At 40.8% G+C, this 22,914-nt stretch overlaps 1 protein-coding gene across 1 annotated transcript in view; it reads right to left on the reverse strand.

Moving 5' to 3' along the window:
* FBXL5 (F-box and leucine rich repeat protein 5) overlaps nucleotides 1–22,914 on the reverse strand; it is a 62,482-nt gene that overhangs the window by 23,603 nt on the left and 15,965 nt on the right. Inside the window, exons 2-8 of the mRNA XM_083366911.1 lie at nucleotides 21,821–22,036; nucleotides 21,137–21,232; nucleotides 18,839–19,028; nucleotides 18,267–18,449; nucleotides 6,636–6,761; nucleotides 5,142–5,290; nucleotides 4,861–4,943 (exon numbers count right to left, since the gene is read on the reverse strand). Of these exons, the coding sequence (XP_083223037.1) occupies nucleotides 4,861–4,943; nucleotides 5,142–5,290; nucleotides 6,636–6,761; nucleotides 18,267–18,449; nucleotides 18,839–19,028; nucleotides 21,137–21,232; nucleotides 21,821–22,036 (1,043 nt within the window). The remainder of the gene's footprint in view (nucleotides 1–4,860; nucleotides 4,944–5,141; nucleotides 5,291–6,635; nucleotides 6,762–18,266; nucleotides 18,450–18,838; nucleotides 19,029–21,136; nucleotides 21,233–21,820; nucleotides 22,037–22,914) is intronic.

The raw sequence follows: 22,914 nt of genomic DNA on the forward strand, positions 1-22,914 counted from the left end.
GCAGAGAGTGTGGGAGCAGAGGGCTTTATTGTAATTGGGGAACGGACCACCACTGCCTTCAAACGGTGGCCTGTTCCCGCCCTCATTGCTCTTCTCGCTCCCCCAGGGGCATAGGATTCCAGGAACCTGGGCTCAGGTTGGTCTATATCAACGCCAGGTCCGTGGTGAATAAGGCTCCCTTCATACAGGATCTTATTGAGGAGGAGAACGCGGACCTGGCTTGCATCACGGAGACCTGGTTGGGCCAAGGTCTCTTGTCGCTCTCTCGGAATTATGCCCACCAGGTTTCCGGGTGCTTCACCAGCCGCGGGCCCAGGGCAGAGGCGGGGGGGATGGCGGTTATTATAAGGGAGAGTCTTTGTCCGCGAGTGGCCACTGTCCCTCAGATAGGCGGGTGTGAGTCTCTCCTCTTGAAGTGGGGTCCTGGAGTTCAGTTGGGCCTATTGATTACATACCTGTCTCCCAGCTGCGTGTCATTGGTCCTGCCCAAGCTTCTCGACGTCTTGTCCGGGTTGACAATTGAGTTCCCCTGGCTTATAGTTCTGGGGGATTTCAATCTGCCTTCCGTGGGTGAGGCGTCTGAGTTGGCCCGGGAGTTCATGGCTTCCGTGACGGCCATGGACCTGACTCAAATAATTCAGGACCCAACCCATAATGGAGGGCACACACTCGACCTGGTTTTTATCTCTGGACAGTGGATTAATGATCTGGGTAGGGGGGATTTAACCATCCAACCCGTCATGGTCCAATCATTTTCTTCTCTGGCTAGACTTTCAGTATGCCACCCCCTCCCGCCGCTGGGAGGCAGAACCGACCAGGTGGTTCCGCCCCAGGTGCCTGATGGACCCTGAAAGGTTCCAGACGGAGCTTGGGACATTTCCTGCTTCCCTTGCCCACGACTCTGCCAAGGCCCTAGTAGAAGCCTGGGAGAGGGCGGCTGCTGAGGCCTTGGATCGAGTTGGGCCTTTGCGGCCTCTGACCCGGCGCAGACCCCGGGTGGCCCCCTGGTTTACCGAGGAGCTCCGGGAGATGAAGTGCCAGAAAAGATGCCTAGAGAGCTGTTGGAGGTCCAGCGGATCCGAATCTGATCGAACATAGCTAAGAACCTATCTTAAGTCTTACCTAGTGGCGATGGAAGCGGCAAAGCGTGTTTACTTTTCTGCTCTCATTGCGTCCGCAGATAACCGCCCAGCCGCCCTGTTTAGAGTGACCCGCTCACTGTTTAACCAGGGACCAAGGGATGACCCCTTGCAGGGTAGGGCTGAGGAATTTGTACAGTATCTGCAGGACAAAATCGCTCAGATCCGGACTGGCTTGAACTCCGACTGGGCGGAATCCAGCCGAGTGGAGAGGGCAGGTCTTGATCATACCATTTGGGGTGAGTTTGACCCTGTGACTCTGGATGATGTGGACAGGATCATGCATAAACTGAGCGCTACAACTTGTTTACTGGACTCATGTCCCTCCTGGTTGGTTTTGGCAGCCTGGGAGGTGACGGGGCTGGCTCCAGGCAGTTGTTAATGCTTCTGTCGGGCCTCGGGAGCCCGACACTCGAGGGGGGGTCCCTCCGCCTCCCCGGCAACCCCCGCCTGCCGCCCGCTGGACCAGCCTGCCTCCTCGGGGGACTGCGGCTCTGTAGCGGCCCGGGAGACTCCAGGGGCCGCGTCGCCGCTTCAACCGCCCTCGCCCCTCGCCGCTCAACAGCTGACAACGCCTGGCGGCGCGTCGGCGGCCCAGAAGGCTCGGGAGGCCGCGCCGCCGCTTCAGCCGTCCTCCTCCCCCGCCGCGCAACAGCTGATTGTGCCTGGCGGCGCGGCGGCGGCTCGGAAGGTTCGGGAGGCTGCGCCGCCGCTTCAGCCGTCCTCCTTCCCCGCCGCACAACAGCTAACTTTGTCTGGCGGCGCGTCGGCGGCTCGGAAGGCTCGGGAGGCCGCGCCGCCGCCCCGGTCGTCCTCCTCCGCACAGCTGACCAGCGGAGGCTTGGGCCCATTCACGGCGGCCCGAGGGGGTTCGGGACCTACGGCGGGTTCGTTGGGAGACAAGCTCCTTCCCGCCGCGGTGCCTGGGTGGCTAGGAGTTTCGGGTGTAAATGACCACAGGGGGTTTCGGGGTTGGGCATGGCAGGGAGATGGTGAGGGGGTCGAGCACTGTGACGGCAACGCACGAGAGGAGGCTTACCTGGTTGGGCGGCGAGCAAAGGGATTTGTAGGGGTGGGGTGGGGCAGTTATAGGGAATGGGAGGGCGTGGGCGTGTTTGGGTGGAGTATGGGTGGGGGGTTTTGGGTGTGTATATAACAGCGTTGGCTGCAGATAGCGGCCAACGCTGGCTTTGTTTCTTGTTGCGGCTGTTGCCTTGAAGAATAAAGTGCTTGCAGATCGCAGCGGAAGTCTCTCGTTCCTGTGTTCGGCACTCTGCCCTGCTTGCTGCAGGACGAGTTTTGACAGCTTCTTTGATGGAGGGTGTCTTCCCCTCCGCCTTAAAAGAGGCGGTGGTGAGGCCCCTCCTCAAGAAGCCTGCTCTGGACCCAGCCTCGTTGAATAACTACCGTCCTGTCTCCAACCTTCGCTTTGTAGCGAAGGTTGTCAAGAGCGTGGTGGTGCGTCAACTCCTGCAATTCCTGGATGAAGCGGACTATCTGGACCCGTACCAGTCTGGTTTCACACTTGGCTACAGCATGGAAACAGCATTGGTTGCACTGGTGGATGATCTCTGGCAGGCCCGGGACAGGGGCTGTTCCTCTGTCCTGGTCCTCAGCGGCTTTTGATACCATCGACCATGGTATCCTGCTGCGACAGCTCGAGGGGTTGGGAGTGGGAGGCACTGTTTTACGGTGGTTCTCCTACCTCTCGGGCTGCTCACAGTTTGTATCAGCAGGGGGACAGAGATCTACCCCGAGGCCCCTCACTTATGGGGTGCCTCAGGGGTCTGTTCTCTCCCCCCTCCTGTTTAACATCTATATGAAGCCGCTGGGTGAGATCATCTGTGGCTTTGGGGTGAGGTATCACCAATATGCGGATGATACCCAGTTGTTCATCTCCACCCCGAGCCAACCCAGTGATGCCCTTGACGTGATGTCCCGGTGCCTGGAGGCAGCGCGGGTCTGGATGGGAAGGAACAGGCTCAGGCTTAACCCCTCCAAGACTGAGTGGCTGTGGATACCGGCATCTCGTATTGTCCAACAAGTTCCATCTCTTTTGATGGGGTGAGGTATTGCCCCCCTCAGAAAGGGCTCGCAACATGGGTGTCCTCCTGGATTCACGGCTTAATTTGGAAGATCATCTAATGGCCGTGACCAGAGGGGCCTTCGCACAGGTTCGCCTAGTGCGCCAGTTGCGCCCCTTTTTGGACTGAGATGCCCTATGAACGGTTACCCACACCCTCGTCACTTCTCGCCTGGATTACTGCAATGCTCTTTACATGGGGCTGCCCTTGAAGAGCACCCGTAGGCTTCAACTGGTGCAAAATGTGGCCGCGCGGGTACTTATGGGAGTATCTCGGTACTCCCATGTTACACTACTCCTGCGCGAGCTGCATTGGCTTCCGGTTACCCTCCGAGTGCGATTCAAGGTGCTGTTAATAACCTTTAAAGCCCTACATGGCTTAGGCCTGGGGTACTTGCGAGACCACCTGCTGCCATTGTCAACCTCCCATTGCCTGATTTGCTCCCACAGAGTTGGCCTCCTCAGGGTGCCATCGGCCAGGCAATGCCAGCTGGCGACCCCCAGGGGGAGAGCCTTCTCTGTGGGCACGCCGACCCTCTGGAATGAACTACCCCCGGAGCTGCGGACGGCCCCTGACCTTCGGTCCTTCCACCATGACCTGAAGACCTGGTTGTTCCAATAAGCGGGCCTGGACTGACTACAGTTTTTAATTAGGCTTTTTACTGGGTTAAATTGTCTTGTATTTATTGCATCTATTGTTTAATTCTTTTTTAATTTTTTTACTTTATGTTTTTTAATTTTTATGGTTGTGAGCCGCCCTGAGTCCTCAGGGAGAAGGGCGGCATATAAATTTAATAAAATCAAATCAAATCAAACCAATATCAAATAGGAATCCTACCATGATTGTTATTTTCTAAATGAGAATCTTTCTAAATCAGCAATAATTGTTTGACTAACATGCTGGGAAAACGTGTTATAAAGCAGGACTTTGTTAAGCCTCTGAAAGAGAGCTCTGCAAAATATTAGCATCAGCAAGGCTTCCGGCATTTCTGCAGCCACATCTTCCAGAATGCCCAGTGTACTTACTCTTCAAATTACCTCCAATGATATGCACACACAAACACTTCATTGGAGCTGCCATTAAAGTGAAGATTCATCTTTGGAAGCAGCTGTACTAAGCTTTGCAGAGGCCATTTACCCTACTGCCAACATGTTTCCCAAAACTCTCCTTTTGTTAGGGGGGAACCTCATGTTTCTCTTGCCCTGTGTGAACTCCCAATTCTATCCTGTTACTTCCTTGGAAGCTTCTTTTGGAAGACAAGTCTCCACCACTCTATCCTGCTCACTTCATGCCTCCATGGGATGCATCCTGGTCCAAGGCGTGTATCCAGGCCAGCAGCAGGAGGAAGTTGGTAAATGTCAGCTGGGCAAGGTAGAGAAAAGCAAACACTGCAGTCCTAAATGCAGGCCAGTTGCCAAGCACCCAAGTTTTGATCACATGGTTGTGAGGGCGCTGAAACAGTTGTACTATAGCTTCATGGATTGGTTGCAACCACTGTTCATTCAACACCATCTAACTTCAAATAATCTAATGGTCGTTAAGCAAGGACTATCTGTAAGTTCTGGGAATGATAACATGTAACAAAGTAACCAATCTCTCACATATACAGATCACTACTTAAAATAAAAGCTACCAACCTTTCAAATGCAGAATCAGAAATATCAGTCTGAGTGAGATCAAGGTATTCCATGTTAGGACAAAGTTCCAAGATGTGTCTGACCTACATTAAAAATAGTTTAAGAAGCCTGAATTATAAAAGGAATGCAGAAAATAGCAAAACATTTTTTTGACTTGTATTTCCTTTGTATATTATTAGTTCATCTTAAATGCCAACTACAAATAACAGGTGGCACACATTTTAAAAACACATTCAGGATACTTTTACACTCTAGAGAATCGCTTGTGGTATATACTGTACCATTTTATTAGATATGGCTGAACTGTATGCCAGTACAAACGTTTTCACTGACGAGCCTACACGTGGCAGAATGTTATGGATTATGCCTTGAAGTAAGTTTTTCTCTTTCTGAACAATGCTGATAGCCAAAGATTCTTCTCCATTTTCTTCTATTTAAAATAAAATAAGAAGAAACATTTTAAAGTAAAAGTGAACGGTCTAAACTACTGTATTGAGAAAAAAACCTGAAGTTTATACTTAATTGCAGTTTATTCTGTCACCTGGATCAATTTGCTGTGTTTTGTTTGAACTAACCAAATCATACCTAAATGTTAGTATTAGTCCAAGTTCAGTATTCGTATTGTACTAAGCTAGCATGTTTCAATCAGTGATACATGTACTACTAATTGTATGCAGAGACAGTTTCAATGGGACATGACTTTCCTGCCTGAAAAAAAAACAAACAGCTTATATACATATATTATACATACTCAAGGTGATGAACCTACCTAATAGTTCTGCCTATTTTCCTAACAACAGCCCTGTAAGGTAGGTTGGGCTAAGAAAGAGTAATTGGTCCAAAATCATTCAGCTGGCTTTCATGCCTACAGGAGGACTAGAACTCATTATCTCCTGGTTTCTAGGCCAGCACCTTAGGCTAGAGGTTCCCAACACCTGGACCACAGCCCACTACTGAGGCATGGCTAATTCAGAACCGGGCTGCACAAGTGGTGGGTGGTATGCGCAGCTCCATTTGTATAAGTGGCGGGTGCCTACACTCACATGCAAAGCTCCATTTGTGTGAGCAGTGGGCACATGCACGCACCCTTTGTGCAATGGAGCTGTGCACAGGCACACCTGCCACTTTCCCCCCTCCCCGCCGGCCAGACTACCAAACCAGAAAGGTCGGGGCCTGCAGTCTTAGTCATTGTACCAAACTGGCTAACACATAACACACAGCCAAAATCAAACAATTCACATTATACTAAGCCTTAAAGTGCGAACCTGACCATGGTACCAAACTGCAGTTAAGCAAACATTTGCAAAACTTTTGTTTTTATTTGCAGAAAGGAGTGGGAAACTTCCATATGGTCATTATAGATCATTAGCATCATTTTAATTTAACCTTCCCTAATCCTTCCAGATACTGTATATTGAGGCTAAAATTCCCAGAATTTCAAACTGGTGTGAGTGTGCAAATTCTGGGAACTGTTGATTTAATACAGGAAAAAGCAGGCTAGGAATAGCTGATCTAAAGTATGGTTTGCCAAGATAAATCTTACTTAATGTCAACCTCAACATACTGTTGCTGGCATCAGTTTTTTAAAATGGGCCAGGTAAGGAAACTTGGCAGACCATGTAGCCATTCCAAAACAGACACCATACATAAGATCAATATTCCAGCTGGAATTCTCACCACTGGTCATTTTTGTGGAAGTATACTATGAGGTTAAAGTGCAATGCTCAATGTTCAAATCTTTGGGACAGACAAAATTGAAGAAGGCAGAAGCTTACCAGATTCATCTATATCAGCATCTTCATCCCATTCATGAAAAGCCCGAGTTTCATCTTTCCTGGTTTTCACCCATTCTTCATCTGGCTCCGTATCAAGATCACCTGGTGGGCCATGGGACCAATTTCCTGATCAGTCAATCAGAAATTTAATTCATTAAAGAAGCCTTGTCATTTTGTCTACAACCAAGAGCAGATCATGGATATGTAAAAGGGTCATAGGAGAAAGGCTAAAAAACTGTATACTGCTTTCTTATCAGTACAGGTTTTTAAAGTAGTACATGCAAAATTGGAGTATCGCAATATCTTTCCAGTCTATAAATCCTTTAGTGGCTGAATCATCCACAAACAATTCCCAGACACAGTGCATACTCAACCCTTAAGTTGCTAGAAACAGATAAAGAGCTTACTGTCTATCAGAAAATGTTAATATTTTTCAGGTTTGTTATTAGAGATGAAAACAAAAGGGGGGGGTAAAAAATCTCAATAAAGTAGCAAATATCTACATAGTTCAATAAAGATTGATATCATTTTCATAAAATTAAAAAGGGAATAAACTGGGTTTTAAAACTCCTACATTTATAAATGCTGTATTTTCAAAAGCAGGGGTTTTGTCTTTAAGGTCATTCAACTCATACTGGTTTATAGTTTTCTACATGTATAACTGAAGATAATACAGTGATCTGTATAGGTCCAAGTCTAGAGAGCTTAGCAAATCCAAGTTTGACAATTACTAATTACAGTAATTTTCACACCATGAAATCCTATTTAGATCAACTCATCATCATCATTTTAGCCATTGTCTATCCACTGCAGGATGAAGGCCTCTTCTTCATGTTTCCAACCAATATGGTCCTGAGCTTTCTTTTGCTAATTGGGCCCACAATACTTGCTGATGTCGCCGATCCATCTTGTTTTAGGTTTCTTTTGTGGATGCTTTTTATCAAGTGGGATCCATTCTATGACTGCCTTGGTCCACCTGCCATCAGTTCTTCTTCTATGTGACCAGCCCATTTCCATTTCAATTCTTTTACTCTCTTGATGATATTGTATACTTTCCTTTGTACTCTAATCCATGTGCAGGTCTATCTCGTCTTGTACTTCCGAGTATGTGTCTTTCCCTGGTTTTTTTGTGCCACTGATAGCTTTTCTATCAATTGTGTGGTTAGTGTCCATGTTTCACCGGCATATGTTAGAGCAGGTAGCACAAACTAATCGAAAACTTTTCTCTTCAGGCATAGGGGGAGGTTGTTCTTGAAAATTATGCTTAATTTGCTGAAAGCCTGGCAACCACATTTAACACGCCATTCAATTTCCTTTGAAGAAGTATTTTGCAAACTAGATTGGGCAAAAGAGTTTCCCGGTACTCCCATGTTACACCTTTGCTCCGTGAGCTGCATTGGCTACCAGTTGTCTTCCGGGTGAGGTTCAAGGTCTTAGTGATGGTTTTTAAGTCCTTACATGGCATGGGTCCGGAATACCTCGGGGATCACCTGCTGCCGGCGTCAACTCCCCTCCGCCCAGTGCGTTCCCACAGAGAGGGCCTCCTCAGGGTGCCTCCGGTCAGAGAATGTCGGCTGGTGGCCCCCAGGGGGAGGGCCTTCTCTGTGGGCGCCCCGGCTTTGTGGAATCAGCTGCCGGTGGAGCTCCGGATGGCACCGGATCTCCGCTCCTTCCGGCGCGGGTTAAAGACCCACCTATTTGAACAAGCTGGCCTGGCCTGATGGGGAATTAATTTGGGTTTTAAATATTGCTATATTTTATTGTTTTATCGTGGGCATTAATTTAATTCTATTTTAACTTTTGTAGTTTTGTATTTTTATTATATGCCCTGTACACCGCCCTGAGTCCCTTGGGAGAAGGGCGGTATAAAAATTTAATTAAATAAATAAATAAATAAATAAATAAAAAGATGGAATAAAAATCAATGGCACCTATTTAAATCACTTAAGATTTGTAGATCAGGACATAAGAATAGCAGAAATTGAAAAAGCAGTAAGACAACAGAAATGTCAAAAAACCCCAGGCACTGACGGAATTCCTGCAGAATTGTATAAGGTATTAGTGGAAGCACTGGGAAAACATATGAAAGATCTATTTAATGAAATTTTGGATAAGGCTATAGTCCCGCAAACTTGGTTGGAGGCAAATATTAGTTTGATCCCTAAGGATGACTCCCCTTTGAAGCATATTAAAAATTATAGGCCAATATCCCTTCTTAATTCAGATTATAAAATATTTGCAACAATAATTGCTGATAATTAAAAAATTACTTAAACTAATTCATACATACAGACCAGAATGGGTTCCTTCCCACTAGACAAATAAAGGATAATCTCAGAATTATATTAAATGTTCTGGAGTATTATGAAAGCCGACCAGATAAACAATTAGCTTTAATATTTATCGATGCTCTAAAAGCATTCGATAGGGTTAATTGGGATTTCCTAATGTGTCAGTTGGAACATATGGAGTTTGGAGCTAAATTCTGTAATATGATTAAACCAATCTATACTAAGCAGGAAGCGAGATTGTTGATAAATGGGAATTTAACTGACAAATTTGATATCTGTAAGGGCACTAGGCAGGGTTGTCCACTCTCCCCACTTTTTATTTTAACTTTAGAACCCCTATTAAGAATAATAAGGAAAGATGAGGAGATTACCGGGCTTCAGATAAAAGATCAAATTTATAAACTGCAGGTGTTTGCAGATGATATGGTGTTTGTTTTGGAAAACCCTCTGGAATCCAGCACGGAATTACTAAAAAGGATTGAGGAATTTGGAAATGTGGCCGGTCTACAAGTAAATAAAGATAAGACGAATATATTAACGAAAAATCTTTTGAATAGAAGTAAACAGATGTTAGAGGACATTACAGGGTTTAAAATCGTGAAGAAGGTGAAATATTTAGGAATTTGGTTGACGGGAAGATGTTCAAGTATTAGGGAGGATAATTATTCTAAATTACTGATACAAACAAAAATGGACTTGGGAAAATGGCGTAGGATACAGTTGTCATTATTAGGAAGGGTAGCCACGGTGAAATCTTATATTTTGCTGAAATGGATTTTTTTTTCCAGACAGCACCAGTTAAACTTTTGATGAAAATTTTAAAAGAGTTAGAGGGGGTAGTTTCTAGATTCGTATGGCAGGGGAAACGGCCCAGGATTGGGAAAAAAATGATGCAAGAAATTAAGGAAAGAAGGGGCCTTGGCCTGCCAAATTGGGAACTTTACTATCAGGCTGCCCTTTTAGTTTGGGGCAAGGAATGGATAAGTTTAAGGAATAATCGATTGTTCAGTTTGGAAGGATTCGATTTGTTGCAGGGATGTCATGCTGCTCTTTGGCGGGAAGGTACTCCTCCAAGCAAACAGTTTACTCGTCATTACATAAGGGATATACTGATTCGGAATTGGGATAAGATAAGGGCCAAGTACTATGTGCAAATTCCATGTTGGTTATCAACCTTGGAAGCCTTGACCCATCCGACCCTACTCAAGAAGGGAAGAAGACCAACTTACAAAGAACTCTTAGATAGCGAGGGAGAACTCAAAACGTGACAAGATCTGGCTCAGCAAGGGTTTCAACTGGAGTGGTGGGCCTACCTGCAGATTCAGTCAAGGTGTAAGAAGGATAAGGAAGGAAGGGGTATTTATCTGAATCTGCAGGAATTAGATAAGATTCTGCTGGGTCCGGAGAAAGGAATAATAATAATAATAATAATAATAATAATAATAATAATAATAATAATAATAATAATAATAAGACTTCCGGGTGGCAAGGCTTCGCCGCAGGCAGCCATTCTGGCTGTCAGCCCCGTCGTCTCCGTAGAGCCGCCGAAAACAGCGCCGATCAGCTGTTTTGACGGCTCGGAAGCCCGCTCCTCGGGAGAAGAGGAAGGGGTGAGCGCCCAGGTAGGGGTAGAGCTCTCCGGGGCCGCCAGAGGTAAAATTCTGGCAGCTGAAGAATTGAGCCCCCCCCCCCCGAAGCCTGAGTTTGCTCCGGACTGCGGGGCGCCTCTGCTCCGGGCTTTTGGAGCAGAGCAGGGCGTCAGCAACCATCCCTACAAGCAAGAGAGAACTTTAGAGAACTTGGATGCAGGTAGAGTGATACAGAAGAATCAGGTGAAAGTGAATTTATGATCTTTAACTCGGTGGACTTTGTGGAGTTTGATGAAAGTGAAAGTGCGTAGCAGGCAATAGTGGGTGAAAATGGCTGCCAAATCTTCAAAAGTTCCTAGAAGTGTGGGGGCTTCTCCGGTGCAGCAATCTTCGTTACAAGCCTTAATGCCCCCCCCCACTGCACCTGCACCTGCACCTACTTTTACAGTTAAAGATTTGCAGGATGTTTTGCAAGAGGCTTTGAAAAAGCAATCTCAACAACTAGTTGATCTTATGGATGAGAGGTTTACTGAAATGAGGGCAGACATCTTACTTGCATTTCAAGGCATGGCTGTATGTATAGAGCGCCTGGATGAGAGAGTGGAAGATCTCAGCCAAAATAATATCAGATTAGATGCAAAAATGACAGAGACTGAAAATGTGGTGGATAAAATTGACGACGATTTGACCTTGGTATAGAACCATGAGATGGAGTTCGCTGTGAGAATTAGAGGCTTAAAAAAGGATTCTAAAGAAAATTTGAAAAAAATAGTTTCCGAGGCTTTGGAAGGTGTTTTGGAGCGACCAGCAGAAGCAATTATGGAGGATATAGACAAAATTTTCCATGTTAATTCATGGATTGCAAGACAAAGGAAATTACCTAGAGATGTGGTGGTTTATTTTACAAAGAGTGCAATTAGAAATGAGGTTATTCAAGCCTTTTACAATAATAAATTTGCAATTGCTAAACAAGAAGTTTTGATTTTAAAAGAGATCCCTCCAAGAATTCTAAGAGAAGGAAGGAATTTGCTTTTTTGGCACAAGAATTAAGAAGACGTGATATTAAGTTCAGATGGGAGATACCAGTGGGTATGGTGGTGATGCATGAAGGCATGAGACATCGTCTTCTTACAGTGCTGCAGGCATGTGATTTTTATACCAATGTTTTAAAAGCAGTACCCATACTACTTTTGGAATCTACAAACAAGAATGGTGAGGGAGAGTCTCAATCACGCAGTGAGAATTTACAAGGTGCTGAAGGAACAACACAGATGAAAAAGAAAGTTTCAGGAGTGGATCAAATTTCAGTATCGTCGGAGGTGGTTAGAGATCAGAGAATGACACGTGCTGCCTCGAGACGAATGAGACGAGAGCAAGAACAAGAACAGCAGAAAGTCATGATGGCACCTCCAAAACTTACTTATAGTGAAGCTGTGGGAGGAGCGCGACCTAAGAGAGTGCAGGTGATTTTGGAAGAAGCGCTCCAAAAGCTTCAGGTCGCGAAAGATGGTGACAAAGTTTCTAACCTGGAATGTTAATGGCTTAAATTCACCACAGAAGAGAAAGAAAGTATTTCAATATTTAAAAAAAATTAAGAATGATGTTATTTGTCTACAAGAAACACATATTAGAGCCACGGATCAAAAGTATTTGATAAACTCAAGGTTGGGCACACAGTTTATTGCTTCTGCAACTGATAAGAAAAATGGAGTGGTTATTTATGTTAAGAATACTCTGACAGCGGCTTTAATTGAAGCAGATAAACAAGGAAAATATGTTATAATTGAACTGTTAATAGAAGGCAAGAAAACGCTTTTAGTTGGATTATATGCTCCTAACCAACAACAAGCAAACTTTTATAGTTTATTACACAGCAAGATTACTCAGTGGGATTATAAATCTTGTATTTTTATGGGGGACTGGAATGGCGTTTTGGATGTACAAATGGACAAAGGGTTTTTTTTAAAAGTACCCCAAGTCATGCTAAACTGCCTAAATCTTTTTTTGAGATGAAGGACGATTTGCAATTGCGAGACATTTGGAGAGAAAGAAATTTGCAAGAAAAGGACTATACTTTTTTCTCTGATAGACATCAATCTTTTTCCAGGATTGACTTCATATTAATTACTAATGACTTTTTTTCTAGGATTAAGAAGATTAAGATTTGTCCAAGAACTATGTCTGATCATAGTCCAGTATGGTTAGAGATAGAAAAAGATAATAGGGATAGGCGCTCCTGGCGTTTAAATGAAAATTTGTTTAGAAATCAGGAAAATGTGGAAGAGTGTAAAAAAAAGATGAAGGATTTTTTTAAAATTAATATGCATAAAGGTACTTCTATTGAAATGGTCTGGGATGCTAGTAAAGCTTATATGAGAGGTGTATTAATATATTTGAACAACAAATATAGACGTAACTTGGAATTTAGGAGGAAAGAATTAGAGAATGAAATTAGGGAAAAAGAAAAGGCTTTAATTTTGAATCCATCGGATGGGAAGATTAAAGAGGTAATTAATTTATTAAGGGGACAGTTTGATAACTTGATGGCTGATCAAGTGGCAACTAACTTACGGTATGTTAGACATAATATTTTTTGTAATGCCAATAAACCAGGTAGATGGCTAGCTTATTGGTTAAGGAAGAAGCAAAGGGCTTCTAATATAGATAGAATAGAACACAAGGGTAAGGTAGTGTACCAGCAGAGTCTTATCAAAAAGACCTTTGTTGAATTTTATTCTAAGTTGTACGCTAGAGATAAGATTAGTGAGGCAGATATTGATGAATATTTGATGAAAGCTAATATTCCTGTTCTTACGCAAGAACAAAAGGAAGAGATGAACCAACTGATAACTGAGGAAGAAATTTTTTCAGCAATTAAACAACTGAAAGTGGGCAAAGCGCCAGGTATGGATGGATTGACTGCGGTGTATTACAAAAATTTACAGTTAGAGATGGTGAAGCCATTAAGGGAATTGTTTCAGACAATTCAAATGGGAGGAGGGGTACCTCCGTCTTGGAAAACTGCTTTTATCTCTTTGATTCTGAAGGAAGACCAGGATGTCACCCAAGTAAAAAATTATAGGCCAATATCACTTTTGAACACGGACTACAAGATATTTGCTAAAGTTTTAGCTAACAGACTAATGAGGGTATTGCAACAAGTAATTCATGGTGATCAAACTGGGTTTATAAGTGGTAGACAAATAAAGAACAATGTGAGGCATATAGTAGATTTGTTGGAATTTTTGGAAAGAAACAATCAGATCCCTGCAGCGTTGATCTTCTTGGATGCTGAAAAAGCCTTTGATCAATTGGATTGGCAATTTTTGTTGAAAGTATTAGATAAAATGAAATTTGGGGATAAATTTTTACAACCAATCAGGGCATTATATCAAAAGCAAACAGCCCGCATAATAGTTAATAATAGTTTGACTGAAGTATGTAACATTGAAAAGGGTACAAGGCAGGGGTGCCCGTTGTCACCCTTATTATTTGTTTTAACATTGGAGATATTATTGATTAAAATACGGGGCTCAGACAAAATTAAGGGAATTCAAATTAGAGACCAGGATTATAGATTGAGGGCGTTTGCAGACGATCTGGTTGTTACAGTGACTCAGCCTGACTATTCAGTTGTAGAATTGATGGAGATAATAATGCAATATGGGAAAGTTTCTGGATTTAAGGTTAATATACAAAAAACTAAAATGTTGTCTAAGAATATGACAGTATCACAAAAGGCTGTTTTAGAAGAGCTAATGGGATTTGAAATAGTTAAAAGGGTTAAATATTTGGGGATATATTTGTCACCCTCAAATGTAAAGTTATATAAAAATAATTATGAAAAGTTATGGGGAAAAGTACAAAAAGAATTAGATAGTTGGAAAAAATTACAATTACCTTTATTGGGAAGAATTGCAGCTGTGAAAATGAATGTTTTGCTAAAAATTTTATTTTTATTTCAAATGATACCTATACTTAAAAAGGATTCAAAGTTGGAGGAATGGCAAAAAGGTATTAATAAATTTGTTTGGGCAGGGAAAAGGCCACGAGTTAAATTTAAGATTATGCAGGATACGCGTGAGAGAGGTAGTCTTAAAATGCCTAATTTTAAATTATATTATGAAGCTGCTGCTTTGTCAGCGATAAGTGATTGGTTTAATTTAACACAAGTGAGATTACTAAATCTTGAAGGCCATGATTTGTTATTTGGTTGGCATGCATATTTATTGTATGATAAGAAGGTGGATAATGTGTTTTAAGGTATGCTCTGTTGCGAGTTTGGAAAAAGTATAGACACAAGTTAAATTATAAGATACCTATATGGGCAATACCGAAACACGCAATAGAAAATATAAATGTTGGGTTTAAACATGATGTGACTACATATAAGGAAATTTTAAGTTTGGAAAGGAATGTATGGCATTAAAGCCATATAATATTTTAAGAGAAGAAAAGATTGTACAAACTTGGTTTCAGTATGGGCAATTACAGGCCAGGTGGAAGGAAGACCAGAAAATTGGTTTTTCAATGATTGATGAAAATTTGGTAAAACAAATTAGAGATCAAGGTCAAGCACATATTAAAAGGATATATCTTGCATTGATAGAAATTGATTCAGAGACAGAACTTGTTAAAGATTGTATGATAAAGTGGGCTCAGAATTTTCAAGAAGTCATTACAATGGATACTTGGGAAAAGATTTGGGTGAGAAATGTAAAATTTACGCAGGCTCAAAATTTAAGAGAGAACTTTTATAAAATGTTTTATAGGTGGCACTTAGATCCTAAAAAATTAGCAAGTATGTATCCGAACTGCCAGCCCAAATGTTGGAGGTGTGGCGGTGAAGATGCAACGTATTTTCATATATGGTGGACCTGTAAAAAGGTTAAAGCTTTTTGGATTAAAATTTGGTGGAATATGCAAAAGATATTTAAGAAAAGGATAAAGTTTTCTCCGCAATTGTTTCTACTGGGCATTATTACTGATACTACTGTTGTGGACACTAAGCTGATGTTGAACTTAATTACGGCAGCGAGACTTTTAGTAGCGCAATATTGGAAGAAGGAAGAACTGCCGACTATAGAAGAATGGACTTTAAAAGTTTCCAATCTGGCGGAAATGGCAAAGATCTCAGTGTACTTGAAAGATCAGTCGCAACAGATATATATTGTGGAGTGGAGAAGATGGATTGATTATATCCAGAATAAATATGTGACTAAAAAGTTTCATCTAGCATTTGAATAAGTATTGATGTGATATTTAAATTGCTTGTAGTTATTTTATAAGAGTTAAAGTGCGATAGATTTAATATTTTATTGTTGTTTGTATAAGGTAGACTATGATTGTTTGTATTTTTATACCCTGTATTGAGCTATGGGAAGTCGGGGAGGGGGGAGGGGGAGGGGAGGGAGGTGTTGGGGAGAGTTGGGGAGGGGGTTGGGAGGGGTTTTGTCTTTTTAAAAAAATGTATTGTAAAACTTTTCAATAAAATAATAATAATAATAATAATAATAATAATAATAATAATAATAATAATAATAATAATAATAATAATAATAATAATAATAATTTAATTTTTATACCGCCCTTCTCCCGAAGGACTCAGGGCGGTGTACAGGGCAATACAATAAAATACAATATATAAAAATTAAAAAAAATATTAAATACAATAGCCCAATTCAATAGATTAATACAAAACGTTAAAATACCCTTAAACCCATCAGACCAGGCCGGCTTCTTCAAATAAATATGTTTTTAGGTCACGTCGGAAGGAGCGAAGGTCGGGAGCCGTCCGGAGCTCCACTGGTAAACGGTTCCAAAGGTCTGGCGCGCCCACAGAGAACGCCCTCCCCCTGGGGGCCGCCAGTCGACACTCTTTGACTGACGGCACCCTAAGGAGGCCCTCTCTGTGGGAGCGCAGTGGACGAAGGGAAGTTGATGCCGGCAGCAGATGCTCCCGTAAGTAACCCAGACCCATGCCATTTAGGGCTTTATAGGTCATATCCAGCACCTTGAATCTTACCCGGAGGACAACCGGAAGCCAATGCAGCTCACGGAGTAGAGGTGTTACATGGGAGTATCGGGAAGCCCCCACCACCACTCGCGCGGCTGCATTCTGCACCAGCTGGAGCCTCTGAGTAGTCCTCAAGGGCAGCCCCATGTAGAGAGCATTGCAATAGTCCAAATGGGAGGTCACGAGTGCATGAGTGACTGTGCGCAAGGCATCCCGGTCTAGATAGATGATATCTAAGTGCTATAAATTCTTGCTAACTAGGGTAGTAGGGGAGGAGGTGGTAAAAGATGTGATGATTGCCTGGGGGAAGAATTTTGGTTATGCACTTCCACTTGAGAAATGGGAAGAGATTTGGTGGATTAATATGAGGCTGGTGGTTTCCACGTCATATAAGGAGAACATATACAAAATGCTTTATAGATGGCATCTCCCTCCAGCTAGACTTTCCAAAATGTTCCCCGGACTGTCAGCCAATTGTTGGAAGTGTGGTAAAGGGATTGGCACATATTATCACTTATGGTGGACATATCCAGAAGTGGTTAGATATTGGTTAGATATTCAAAAATGTATAGAGGAAATTACAGGGTGTTTAGTTGATCTTAAACCAGAGACGTATCTGCTTGGCTTCAGACCTGGAAATATTAAGAGGGGAATATAGTATTTAGTTTTACATATCTTAACAGCGGCGAGGATGGGGTATGCTCAATTTTGGAAGGCAAATCATACCCCGCCGGATGAAGCTATAATTAGGAAATACTTGATTGTGCAGAAGCAGACACATTGACCAAGAAGTTGAAGGGTAAAGAAGAGACACCAGCATTTCTATCATGGAATAAATGGTATATTTGGATGGATAAAAGATTAAAGAAATGAGGGTGGCTTAGAGGTTGGTCAAAAATGAAGTGATGTAGTTTTTGTTAATGAATAAGCTTTGGAGTTGGATAGTTATAAGAGATTTAATGAGTGGAATATAATTGTCAGTTTAGAAGTAGATATAATTTGAAATTTTTGAAATGGTTTTCAATTTTTTGATTTCTTCGTTTTTTGTATATTGTAAATGTTTTTTTGTCTTTGTTGGTGTATGGTGTGTTTTTAACACGAAATGTAAATAAAGATTTATTTAAAAAGAAAAAGAAAAGAAATTGAATGAAGTGTTAAATGTGGTTGGCAGACATCCGGCAACTGAGCATAATTTAGATCAATTAGATAACATTAAACAATGAGATATACAAAGGAAATACAGGCAATCCTCATTTAACAACTGCAACTGAGACTGGCAACTACAGCTATGTGACATGGTCATTCAGTGCACCATCATATGACCCACATGATACAGCTGCAGCTATTAAGCAAATTCCTCAGTTATGAAGAGTGATGTCATGTGACTATGACTTGTAACTTTCTGCTGGCTTCTGTTAACTTTGTTAGAAGCCAGCTGTGATGATTGCAAATGTGATCCTGCATAGGATGCTGCAACTATGCAAAAAAGCATGCTGATGGCCAAGCACTCAAATTGCAATCATATGACTGTGCGTACAATGTGACGACTATAAGCTCAAGGTAAATAAGTATAAATCTACTTTTTCAACGCTGCTGTACATGAATCAACTAGTTCATCTGTACAACATAATAATGCTTAGTCATAGCAGTTTTTTTTAATCAAGTTTAAATAACTACAAATTACTAAGAATGGTAATTAGGGTGCTAAAAAAAGGTTGAGTGCGCAGCCTCTTACCTCTAGCCCAATGCACAGGATAAAGGTGTTTCCAGAGAAATCCTGTTTTCGCTAACTGTGACCATTTGGTGCTGACTTGACTACATCGGCATAATTCTTGAGGGCTAAGGTAGCTAAAAATAGTCAGCATCACCTCAGAAGGCAGATGAACAATGCTGGTGGTTTGTCCTGGTTCTTCAGTTTCTGAAAAACAAAAGACACTCTACAGACACAAATGCTTGAGAAGTTGGTCAATCTTAGCAGAATTCAACTCTAAAGAGGCACTTCTAGAACTGTGGCAAAGAGAATGCTGTTGACAGGTGGGGGGAGAGATTTTTTTAAAAGGCTATTTTTGGAATTATGCATCCAGCTATTTAGTCACAGCTACTTTCAATTTAAGGGCAGTGATGGGATTCAGTAGTTCACACCAGTTCGATAGAACCGATAGCTAAATTTTGTTGAGGTTGGAGAACCAGCTGAATGCAGCACACCACTTCCGGAAGTCTGTTCTAGGCCTCGGAGGCCCAGGCCTGCACCCACGCAGAGAACCAGTTGTTCAGGGATTTGAATCCCACCACTGTTTAAGGGCTTACCATGATCTGCTTTTTCATCCACAGAATATTTAAAAACTTTCTGGAGTTCTTCTGCTTGATTCCACAGACTAATCCCTCTACGTATTTCTGCTGCAGTTTCCTTCTGTGAGCAGTGTTGTGCAATTACTTTCTTTTTTATGTCCTTCAGTTCTTCATAGGTAAAATATTCCATCAACATTGGCTGGAAAACCTAAGGGATAACTATGATCACTATTTGAACATCAGTTCTAACATATTATACACAACATTGTTTCCTTACATTTAGAAAGTTATGGGCTTTTGGTGAATTACAAATATTCTTTACATTTAAAAAAACAACAACGATGAATTCAGGAATCATGTTTGCTCCACAAAATCCAAATCTAATGATCAAAGCTGATTTCAAAGGGAAAACTTATTTGACAGATAATAAACATGTAAAAATGGAAAAACTATACATATCAACATGAATAGTATCAAAATAGCAAAAATTATTAAAAATAATATATCTCGAGAATTCAGCACATTTTCATGTAACCCAGTTACATCTAAGTCTTCAAAAAAAATGCTAATGTGCAAATTTTAAAAAATAATATACTTTATTTATACTACCATGACAAGCATACCACAAACACACAAACACAGAGAATGTAAGCAGGTATCACAGGGCACAGAGTTTTGCAGATTTAGTATTTGGAGAGATATTAAAAATTCACTTAAAAGTATGTTCTAATCTTTTTAAAAAATATTAAATGTTACTCTTTTAAAAAAATAGTTCAGGTCAACTCATTTCTTTTGAGCAGCATTTCAAAACATTTATTGTATACCACCCAGAGTAACATGTGAGATGGATAGCTATATAAAATAAATGAATAAACAATTTTCTAATGTTATCAGAACTCAACTACAGGTACTCCTCAACTTAAACCATTCATTTAGTGACTGTCAAAGTCACAATGAAAAAAGTGACTTATGACCGTTTTTCATATTTACAACCATTGCAGCATCCCCATGATCAAAATTCAGATGCTTGGCAACTGGTTCATATTTATGATGGTTGCAGTATCCCAGGATCATGTGATCACTTCTTGAGACTTTTTGACAAGCAATGTCAATGGGGAAGCCAGATTCACTTTGCAACTATGTTAATAACTTAATGGCAGTGATAACAACTGTGGCAAGAAAAATTGTAAAATAGGGCAAAAGTTATTTAACAACTGTCTTGTTTAGCAAGAGAAATTTTGGACTCAATTGTGTTGTAAGTCAAGAACTACCTGTAGTTAAATAAACATTGACCACTTTTAATCTTTTGAAGCCAAGCTTGGAAGCTGTAGCAATTTTAAGAGGCAACACACAAATGAATAAATCAAACATTTATCTACAGTTCTGTCCCAAAAATGTAATGCAGTCCAATGAAAATGAGAAGTGTTGGCAAACACATACACCTGCCTTATTTAAAATCAATGTAACAGCACAACTATGCCATACTAGCAGTTGTCAGTGGACTACCCAGAGTAAGATGGGGAAAAGAGAAAGAAATAGATGCGGGCTGTTCTTTTGCTTAGCAGGGTCTGCTAGTATAAATTCCAGCTCTGGACCGCAATACTGGAATGATTTAACCTTTATTATTAGAATATTTTTTAAATCCTGCCAGGGTACAAGAAACAAACATCTGAAGGCAGCTGGGTCTTACAGAACTTTCATTTGTAATATGTGTTCTTAACAACTCTGAAATATATTTTGAGTCTAGTTTTTATATGAAGACTGTAAAATTTAATTAGCATTAAAGGCCCCCAAAAATTATCTTAACTTAATTAAAAGAATTTTTAAAATTGTGTGTGCTTTATATTAACATTTCATAAATTGGTGGAAGGTAATTCTATTTTGCTCCCATTTACAAAAACAATATATCTGCTTATGTACACGAGTAGTTTAAGCTCTCTCTGCTGTCACTGTGGAGGTTTTCCTTAATTTAAATGACCAATCCAATGACAAAGGAAAATGGTTTCAAATGTCACAGAAGAGACTGAGAAGGAAACACAAGGAACTTGAAATATTTCATACTGTGAAATCCTATGGGGCTAAGGACAGGACTTAGGGATGAGTTTTCTGAAACCCCAAGATTTTTTCAGCTGAATTTACCTTCTCAGTTTATTAAGTGCATTCAAGAAAGGGCAGAAATCATGAAGCAGCATTTTCTTTTAACATATAAACCTTTCTTTTTATAAAAATAATGATGACTACATACTATTCACTCCAAATGTTAAAAATAAAGGAAACATTTCTCAAAACATTTAATCATTCCCTCAAATCACTCACCTCCTCTTCCTCTTTCATGTGAGGAAGGAAATCTCTGGTAAAAGCTTCCAATCGTTCCTTTAGCTGTTTCGCATAGTTGAGCTGCTCATATTCATTCTGAAAATTAGTATTCAAATTCATCATAGAACTATGTGCCAAGTATAAATATGTATGATCTACTTATTAAATAATACTTTACATTTAAAGTATTAGAGCATAAAACTTTTAAGACAAAAATAAAGAAATATTGGAGCTGGGTTTCAAATATTTAGTAATGCAATTTACTCCACGCCTTTTTCAATTCTAATTTTAATCTATCAGATACACAAAATTGGGAAGCACTGAGACGTTTGCTTTTTTAAAGTTATGTTTGCTATCAAAGTGAACACACAAAAAAGGATTTTTTTTACACATTTCTTGTGGCTTAACTAAATGAGCTAAGAGCACATTCACCAAATTTAGAAATCAAAGGAAAATTTCAACATTTTTGGATAAAAGTTATATCTTAACTTATGTTAACTATGTTCTCTTCTGAGTATATTACAGCAGCAAACAAACACTAAGTTTCCTTCACAAAACTGTATAAATGAAAATGATAGTTTCCGTTTTTATAATTAAGTATCCACATGCAATATTGACACTGCTTTCTTAGGACTATTCTTCAATCAATTGATTTTACCCACGCCAAAAATCAAACAAACTCACCTTTACATTTTTCAACCCTTTCTCAAAGAGGCTAAGCATCTCTGACAACTTATTGTCTGAATGTACATTATATACAGTTTGGCTACGTTGTTGAAGTAAACCAATGATGTATTCATTTTCAATCTGCTCATGCATTTTAAACTCTTTAAATGTAGCATATAATGACTGAAGGAGAGCTCGGAAATCATTGTTGTTGGAGAAATTTGTCTTAGAAAGCTGGAAAAAAAACAAGAGGATTGCACATTAGATATTTACATTTTCTTTGAATTTATTTTTAAGAAACTAATTCTAAGAAGGTATTCACCAACTATAAATTCCTAACTAAATTTCAACTTCTGAAGTTTTATCCAGCTCTGCTTAAAATTATGTTAGGTATTATTTTTAAATGTTAAATGTATATGTTATATACTGAAAAAATCAGATTTAACTTCAATAACATTTATCTATAATTTTAATTCATATAAAGTACTTTATTTAACTCAAAGGTGCTTTTTCAAAAGGCAACTGGATTGTTTTTTCCTTGAGGAAGGAGGAGGAAACATTCCATTTCTCATCCAAGAAGCTTCATCAGTTCTGCTGGTGGGGGGATGGAATACAGGTACTGATATTTGAGACTGGATGGTAGGGGGATGAAAGGATAGCTTCTAATAGGATGGGGGCGGAAGGATTGTATTTCTTTGCAGTCATCTGGTTGTTAGCACTCTGACTGAGAGCTGTTGAGGCCATTTAGTACAGATAAACCCCCAAGTGGCCTCAACAGCTCTCAGACAGAATACTAACGACTGCTAAGAAAGACAATTCTTCCATTCCATCCCCCATCCTATCAGAACCTATCCTTCCATCTCCCCACCATCCAGTCTCAAATATCAGTACCAATATTCCATCCCCCCCACCATCAGAACTGATTCAGCTTCTTGGATGAGAAGTGAAATGTTTTCTTCTTCCTCAAGGAAAAAACAGTCCAGTTGCTTTTTGAAAAAGCACTTTTGAGACAACTATGACCTGGATGACTGAGAATCTCCACAAACATTACTTTATTTAACATTTTTGCATTCATGATAGCTAAAAAGCAGAACATTCAGCAAAGACTAAAA

Source organism: Vipera ursinii, assembly GCF_947247035.1.
Source record: "Vipera ursinii genome assembly, chromosome: 7".
NCBI classification, from domain to species: Eukaryota; Metazoa; Chordata; class Lepidosauria; order Squamata; family Viperidae; genus Vipera; species Vipera ursinii.